Source organism: Staurois parvus, unplaced genomic scaffold (assembly GCF_062004578.1).
Source record: "Staurois parvus isolate SC_StPar_1 unplaced genomic scaffold, SC_StPar_1.0 ptg000758l, whole genome shotgun sequence".
Classification (NCBI taxonomy): Eukaryota; Metazoa; Chordata; class Amphibia; order Anura; family Ranidae; genus Staurois; species Staurois parvus.
In genome coordinates this window covers 1,469,055-1,478,052 of record NW_028318554.1, presented here as the reverse complement: position 1 = coordinate 1,478,052, position 8,998 = coordinate 1,469,055, and the positions used below count along the sequence as shown (strand labels likewise).

Below are 8,998 nucleotides of genomic sequence, written 5' to 3'. Positions count from 1 at the left end.
TATGTAATTGTATCCTCTCCTACATAAGAGAGGAAATGTAAATCTGATTGTGTTTGGAAAAGAATTATAATATCATAGAATATTTTTTTCCTCAATTTTTCTACCACTGTAACAACTTTACTTGTCTTTTTAAGACCAATGTAACTATAATTCATGCAGGTATCCTGGGGCTGTGTAGAGTGAATAAAATGATATGTACATTTGATAAAATTTTCTTTCCATGACCAAAATAGTATCTCAAGGTTGCTGATAAATACGCCCACTCTGATCATATAGTGTAAATATTGTCTATACATTAACAGAAGTATACATGTACCGACCCAGATGGGTGGTGTGCAGCTAAACATATAAATACCCTTCTTACAGTAGGTCCAACAGGTCACTCACTGGTCACCTTACCATCATGAAACTCTTTCTGATCTGTGTGCTCCTCGGAGCAGCTGGTGGGTACTCTATACCTGTGCTCAGGGCTGTGGATTAGGGGGTACCACTGGTCCTCCTGTATGGGGCCCAGGCAGCAGGGTGAATTGGATGTGTGCAGGGAGGGTGATCGGCACAGCAGGGGGGAGCAATTACTAGAACTGATCCCCTGTATGGCTCTGCAACACCCTCCCAGTGCACCATACATTTCCCCATGCTGCCCAAGCCCCCCCAACCCTCGCAGTGCTGCCGACTTCCCTTTGGAAGCTGCAAGCACACAATAGGATCCTTCAGGATGGAGAGTGGGGTAAAGGTCCGGTGAATATGTCACATTTACCAGCCCCTTCCTTTCCTGAATGAACACAGTGGTGATCAGCACCGATCACTCACTGTGTTCATTCATAACTGAAGCCTAGTAACTGTGTTTATTTGGGGGGTCCTGTTATATTGGCCGTATGGGGCCCCTTCGTTTCTAACAGCAGCCCTGCCTGTGCTTGAAGGGAAAAATCCTTTTGTACACCAATATAGATGTTAACAAATGCACAAAGTACTTTCTATTTTGTAATTTTAATGGCCTTCATGGTTTTACTCCGAGTTTCTGAATGACACGAGTGTATTTTATTCCCAGCTGCCTTGGATGATGACAAGATCGTTGGAGGTTACACCTGTACCAAGAACTCCGTCAAGTACCAGGTATCTCTGAATGCTGGATATCACTTCTGTGGTGGATCCCTCCTCAACTCCTTGTGGGTGCTCTCCGCTGCTCACTGCTACATGTCGTAAGTAGAATTTTGATGATACTAGTATTTACCAGAATAGTTTGGAGTCATGATTTGGCTGGCTGCCGGGTTGGTTGGTTAGTATATTAACTGGTTGGTTGGCTGGTTGATTAGTTGGTTGATTAGTTGGCTGGCTGGCTGGTTGGTTGGTTGTTTGATTGGCTGGCTGACTTGTTGGTTGGATTATGGAGTGGTTGGATTGTGGAGGGGCTTACTAGTTGGTCTAATTTCTTGATTTACGTTACATGATTTGTTGGCTGGATGGTTGGTTTGTAGATTGGTTAGCTGGCTGGCTAGTCGGTTGGTTGTTTGGCTGGTTGGCTGGCTGGCTGACTGACTGGTTGGTTGCATTATGGAGGGGCTGACTAGACGGTCTCTTTTCGTGATTTACTTATTAATGAATTATTATAGGACTACTATAAAAAAAAAAAATACATTTTGATATCTCTTTTCATTTGGTAACAGTATGCATATCATTTGTATTTTGATTTTTTTATTGACACGAAGATCAAGGTGTCCTACAAAAGTGACACACTGGAACAAACTATTAAGCTGGCCACACATAGCTCAATTTTAATATTCAGCCAGTTGGCTGTACGAATAAAGACTGATTTTCTCATCCACATATTTGAGGTGGATGGGGAAATCCTTCCCCGCCATCAGAATATACTGATCAGCACTGCAGCTTATTGGCTGCATGCGCAGATCAAGTGAATATACACCAACAAGCCCATTCATGAAAAGTCGAGCGACTGGTTGCTAGAGCTTACTGCACATCATTAACTTCACGGATTAGTTGCTAGAGGTTACTGTACATCCTTACCACTCACTGATTGGTTGCTAGAGGTTAATGTGCATCATTACTGCTCACCCATTTGTTGCTAGTAGTTACTGCACATCCTTACCGCTCACTGATTGGCTGCTAGACATTACTGCACCTTATTACTGCTCACTGACTGGTTGCTAGAGGTTACTGTGCATCCTTACTGCTCACTGATTGGTTGCTAGAGGTTACTGCACATCATTACTGCTAGTTGACTGGTTGCTAGATAGATTATGCTGCAAACTTACACAGGAGTCCCCTTGCCAGAGTAGAAGTGTTGACTTGCATTGCAGCAGAATGTAACACGTGGCAGGAAAGATGGAGTTAATCAAGCCAGCCAGGATTATATTCATTCTGACAACACTGATAATGATCGTAACATGCAAAGAGATGAGTTATAGTCAAGGGCGGACTTACCATTTGGAAACTCGGGCACTGCCCGAGGGCTCGGGGTCAGTAGGGGGCCCCATGAGATGCCCCTGGTACCTTTTTCATAGGCTTTTTTGAGTTTGGGCAGGACACAGGGGCCCCATGATCCCCTATTGCACGGGGGCCCCATGAGTTGTCAGTCCGCCCCTGGTTATAGTTAAGGCTAAAGCAGTGAGAGAGTTCAGCTCAGCAAAGCAGATGAGCTCATTCAGGTTGTTAATTACGTCACATACCAACTGTCTGCTCATTCATGCCATCTTGATGATGTTATCCTCTTCTCACTGCGATCCTCCCTCGCTCCTCTGGCCCCTGCCACTGCTTGTCAGTGTGTCTCTCTGCTCTGCCAGCTCCACTGTCAGTTATGGACACTGCTGATTACTGCTTACACATTATGTGACAGGGAAAGATTGGTAGGATACAGGGCAGGGGTGTATTTAGGTTTTGTGCTGCCCTAGGCAACACAAAAATTTGCTCCCCCCCCCCCATGGAGAGACCCTGATACCAACCAACACCCCCCTCCCCCACAAAGAGTGCCTGACATTGACCAACAACACTCCAGCCCCTCCCACCCTAGAAGAGAGCCTTCCACTACCACCGCCCCCCATACACTGGCAACCCCCCCACCCTGGTGAGAGAGAAAACACTCACCTTCACAGCTGCGGACATCCCCGAGCACAAGAGTCAAGCTCTGCATACACCATCAAGCAGCCCGCAGCCTCTCTCAGATCCCACCTGGTCCCCATGCTGTGTGTGTCTCTTCTTCCATCCCTTCTGTAGGTGGGCAGCGCTGCCCCTCTGAAAGATGCCGCCCTAGGCAAATGCCTTGTTTGCTTAGTGGTAAATACGCCCCTGATGTAGGGTCCCATAGCAGCTGCCCCTCTTGTCCTGCCTTAAAGATGGCCCTGGATAGAACATAAATGTGTAATTGCAGCACATAGGCTTACCACTGTTAAATACAGACCTGAGACTGAATCACCATGCTCCCCTTATATTTTCAGGGGCAGGGGCGGACTGACAACTCATGGGGCCCCCGGGCAATAGGGGATCATGGGGCCGCTGTGTCCTTGCCCAAACTCAAAAAAGCCTATGAAAAAGGTACCAGGGGCATCCCATGGGGCCCCCTATTGACCCCGGGCCCGAGTTTCCAAATGGTCAGTCCGCCCCTGCTCAGGGGTTATAACTTTATGAAAAACTTGGTGACTCTTGAAAAATATATTTAAAAGAACTTCTTTTGGCCAGAGATCAGCTTTTAACCCTTTGAGGACCAAGGGACACAGATTTGGATCCCATAACTTCATTGCACTTATGTCTATCCAGGAGCATGCAGGTCAGACTGGGAGAGCACAACATCGCTTCCTCTGAGGGAACCGAGCAGTTCATCACCGCTTCTAGGATCATCAGAAATGCCGGCTACAACTCCAGAACCCTGGACAACGACATCATGTTGGTCAAGCTCGCCACTCCCGCCACCCTCAACGCCTACGTCGGTACCGTGGCTCTGCCCTCTGGCTGCGCTGCCGCCGGTACCAGCTGTCTGATCTCCGGATGGGGCAACACTCTGAGCAGCGGAAGTAAGTCAAGACAATTATATCATTGACCATTAATCCCCTAAGCCACTTGTGTAGTTAAAGTGTATCTATGTTTTTTCATGATGAAACAGGGAAGGATTTTGATTGCTGTCTGTGTCCCCACTTGAGATTTTTCTTTCTTTTTTTTGCCCTGGTGATCAATATCACTACCCTGAAAGTGAATTTACATGCAGAATTATGAGTTGTCACCAGAGAAGGAATATTGGGTAAATCATCCAATGGTCTGAGTAGGGATTTCCTCTCACTTTGAAGAGATGTCCTCTAATTTCCTGTTTCTGCAGGACAAGAAGCAAGAAAAAATCTCCCCAATTAGACACAGATGGCAAAAAAACGATAAAAAAAAAAAAGGCCAGGGGTTTTAACAATTCCATAATCTAAATTTATCCAAGAAATTGGTTAAACATAGTAAACAATTTTGGAAAAAAAAAAAAACCTTTATGCTTACTTCACACTAGCTTTGAAAGCAGTGGTGTATTTAGGTTTCGTGCTGCCCTAGGCAACACAAAAATCGGCTCCACCCCCCCCACCCCCCACAGAGAGAGACCCTGACACAGAGCAACACTCCAGCCCAACCCCTACCCGAGAGAGCCTTCCTCTATCACCGCCTCCCATACACTTGCAAACCCCCCCCACCCCGGCAAGCAGGGGCGGACTGACAACTCATGGGGCCCCCGGGCAATAGGGGATCATGGGGCCCCTGTGTCCTTACCCAAACTCAAAAAAGCCTATGAAAAAGGTACCAGGGGCATCTCATGGGGCCCCCTACTGACCCTGGGCCCTCGGGCAGTGCCCGAGTTTCCAAATGGTCAGTCCGCCCCTGCCGGCAAGAGAGAAGACACTGACCTTCACAGCTCTGGACATCCCCGAGAACAAGAGTCAGGCTCTGCATACACCATCAAGCAGCCCCCAGACTCTCTCAGATCCCACCTGGTCCTCATGCTGCATGTGTCCATTCTTCCATCCCTTCTTTCGGGAGGTGATGCTGCCCCCCTGAAAAATGCTGCCCTAGGCAAATGCCTTGTTTGCCTTGTGGTAAATACGCCTCTGTTTGAAAGTGTTTCTAAAGCTCCTCAAATGCCTATGAAAAATGATACTATGGGCAGCACACAATGCTGTTCACATTAGCTAAACATGAAACGTTAGCATCCCGTTGCTTCAAAATTGAAGCCTCATGTTGAGTCAGGAGCAGGGGCGGACTGACAACTCATGGGGCCCCCGGGCAATAGGGGATCATGGGGCCCCTGTGTCCTTGCCCAAACTCAAAAAAGCCTATGAAAAAGGTAACAGGGGCATCTCATGGGGCCCCCTACTGACCCCGGGCCCTAGAGCAGTGCCCAAGTTTCCAAATGGTCAGTCCGCCCCTGGTCAGGAGCAGTTGAAGCCTTTCATCGCCTCCCATTCAAGTCTATGGTGATGCTCCTCAAATGCCTGGCAGGCGTTTGTGGGGCATTTGTGAGGGGTTTCGGGGCGTTAACACCATTAGAATTTATTATAAGCATTTGTAGTGTGGATTTAATGCTTGGAAAATGCCTCAAAACCACTCATAGGGCATTTGGGGAACGCTTGTAGACTGCCCATACTAAAGCTCATTAATGCCTGTCTAATGCAGGCCATAGACGGGTCAAAAATTGGCCGATTTTCACACCGTTAGTGGGTTAATTGGTCGGCCATTTTTCGGGGTTTTGGCACATTTTTTTTATCGGTAAAGTTGGAAAAAAATTGGATGATTTTGCCGATCGGCCGATTTTCCCGGCAAAGATGGGCAAATCGGCGATCATTTTACCGATAAAAAATCTGTGCATGAGCCGTGACCTGCAAGAAGAAGAAAAAGAAGAAGAAGAAGAAGAAAAAGAAGAAGAATTACAGTCCGCTATTATATTTTATATGAAAAGTCTTGCGGTTGCAACAATGTATCTATTTGTATCCAAATAAAAACATCTGTATCCGAAATGGATACAAATAGATATAATGTTGCAACCGCAATACTTTTTCATGTCAAATATAATAGCGGAGCTCTCTGCAAGGGACAGAAGTAATTAAATGCCGGCCGTAGCGGGACAAAAATCGTCTGATTTTTTTTACCATTGGTGGTAATGTCGGCCGATCGAACGACCAATTTTTTGTTTTTTTCTATTAAAAAATGGCCGGTTTTTGACACGTCTATGGCCTGCATTAGGCTATGGGGGCGTTTTTGAAGAATTAGAAATTTAGTCAAGTGTAAACAAGCCCTTAGGAGGATTTGTGGGCTTGCTAGGTATGATCACACCAAGGTCAGCTGGCTCACAGTTATTTAAGACCTTTGCCTAAACCTGTTGATTAGCAGCTGCTTAGAGGCTTCATCTATCTTTGCTTTACTTTCTAGTATAATCAACATTTCCTTTCTGCCATTTATTTTGATTATATTTATTTTGTCTCTTTTTTTCCTTTAGCCAACTACCCTGACCTCCTGCAGTGTCTGAATGCTCCCGTTCTGACCACTGCCCAGTGTAACAGTGCTTACCCTGGTGAGATCACTGGCAACATGATCTGCGTTGGATACATGGCAGGTGGACAGGATTCTTGCCAGGTAACTCATCTCATATTTTTATATTCAACTCATTTTTATTAAATTTTAGAAGTAACGAGGCAAGCAAGGAACATGGATAACAATAGGTTCACAGTTGTACAAAGGCAAACAGTTGTAAAAATAGACATTACGGAAATATATTTGAACAGTACTGCAGGAACCATGGGAGGGCGGAGAGGATGGGGGAGGGAGGAGGTAAGAGGAATGATTAAAGCAGAGCTCCACCCAAAAGGGGAAGATCCGCTTTAAGAACTGCTCCCCCGCTCCCCATTAAGGATTGGCACCTTTGGCGGTGGGGAGCGGGTACCCGAATTTGACAGGTCCCGCTTCCGGTCCGATCACCTAGGCAATCAGAAGTGGAAAGTGTCCTCCCTCCCTGTAGTCTTTTGGGACATGTGACAGGTCCCAGAAGACTACAGGACCATTCATGAAGCGCAGCGCTTCTTGCACATGCTCAGTGGGTACCCGGTTGTGAAGCCACAAGCTATCACATCCAAGTGCCCACAATGAAGATGCCGGCCTCCTGGAATACAGGACAGAAGGTGAAACGGGCTACGGGGGACACACCGTGGGACCGAGGGACAGGTAAGTGGCTGTTTTTTTAAAGTCAGCAGCTACAGTTTTTGTAGCTGCTGACTTTTATTTTTTTACAGGGTGAGTGGAACTCCCCTTTAACTGTTGTAACCTATAGCTTAATAACAACACCAGTCAGGGTAGAAAAAAAAGCACAGCAAGCAGAATTGTTAAATGTACTCCAAAAGGTAGGTGCTATCAAACTTGAACTGTGAATTTGGGATTAAGTGACCATAAGTGCCAGGATTTATAGGATTTGGGGTACGAAAGATGGGAGATGGAGAATCTCCTTTCCATATCGCATTGGGAATTTAGATTAGCAATCACTCTAGTTACATCTCATATTTTTCATGTTCATTTAGCAGATGCTACTAATTGTAAGGAATGATAGACACATGTTGTACCCTAAGAAGTTTATAAGTGGTTTGCTTTTCAGGAAAGTTGGACTAGTCTAGATGTCTGGTGTTCAACATTTAATGAATAATGTATGCCATACATTGTCGAAAAGAATGGACTTTGGAATGAAAGCCCCTTTGTCTCAATTGTGTTTGAAAATTCCTTTAATGTTTTGACTTTCTAAATTTTTTATCATTTCTGTTATTTCTCAGGGTGACTCCGGTGGCCCCGTGGTCTGCAATGGACAGCTCCAGGGTATTGTCTCCTGGGGATACGGCTGTGCCCTGAGGAACTACCCCGGTGTCTACACCAAGGTCTGCAACTACAACAGCTGGATCGCCAGCACCCAGGCCGCCAACTAGATACCAGTCTTTTCATGTTATCTATCACTAACCATAGCTATAGATCAGCTGTTATGTGAATAAAATAATATAAAAATTAAATATTTTTAGTTGTGTTATAATGTGTTATGTAAAACAGCTACATTAGTATCCAATTTTACAACATGGTTAATTATTGATATACACATCTTAGAATTTAAAAACAGGCTCATGGGTAAGAGGGTGAGACGTCTGTAGCCAGATGTAGTTGTGTGTCTGATCTAGAGAGGAGATCGATTGAGTCCGTCAGCAGGTAGTGCTGTGCATGTGCAACATGGATGGTAAGCCTGGTGGAATCTCCAAGATGTCTGCCAGCAGATGGTGCTGTGCATATGCAGCATGGATGGTGGAGCCTGGCAGAGTCTCCAAGATGTCCGAGATCAGCACATGTGGCGTCTGACATCATCAAAATACGACGCGTTTCTGAGCATGTGCAGGACAAGATGAGTCCAGGCTCGCTCTTTCATCAGGCCTGTCCAAACAGAAGGTATACATGACTGTAAAAAAAAGGGAAAAAACATACATTTTCCTAAAACCACTCTGTATAAAGGTCCATGCTAAAGTCTCACACTGTACATTGTGATGGTCTAAAGCAGTTCAGCTTTATTTATTTATTTCAGGTACTTATATAGCACCATCAATGTACTCCGCACTTTACATATATATTGTACATTCACATCAGTCCCTAACCCTCAAGGGGCGTACAATCTAAGGTCCCTAACCTTCAAGGGGTGTACAATCTAAGGTCCCTAACCCTCAAGGGGCGTACAATCTAAGGTCCCTAACCCTCAAGGGGCATACAATCTAAGGTCCCTAACCCTCAAGGGGCGTACAATCTAAGGCCCCTAACCCTCAAGGGGCGTACAATCTATGGCCCCTAACCCTCAAGGGGCGTACAATCTAAGGCCCCTAACCCTCAAGGGGTGTACAATCTAAGGCCCCTAACCCTCAAGGGGTGTACAATCTAAGGCCCCTAACCCTCAAGGGGTGTACAATCTAAGGCCCCTAACCCTCAAGGGCGTACAATCTAAGGTCCCTAACCC

The 8,998-nt window shown here is 45.9% G+C and overlaps 1 protein-coding gene across 1 annotated transcript; it reads left to right on the top strand.

Annotated features, from left to right (window-relative positions):
- Positions 1 to 326: 326 nt before the first annotated feature.
- LOC149444962 (trypsin-like) lies at positions 327 to 8,018 on the top strand. The gene is made up of 5 exons (XM_089654367.1): positions 327 to 443; positions 1,049 to 1,199; positions 3,769 to 4,022; positions 6,470 to 6,606; positions 7,788 to 8,018. The coding sequence occupies exons 1-5, from the start codon at positions 404 to 406 to the stop codon at positions 7,935 to 7,937; spliced, it is 732 nt and encodes a 243-aa protein (XP_089510493.1). The 5' UTR covers positions 327 to 403; the 3' UTR covers positions 7,938 to 8,018.
- Positions 8,019 to 8,998: the final 980 nt, after the last annotated feature.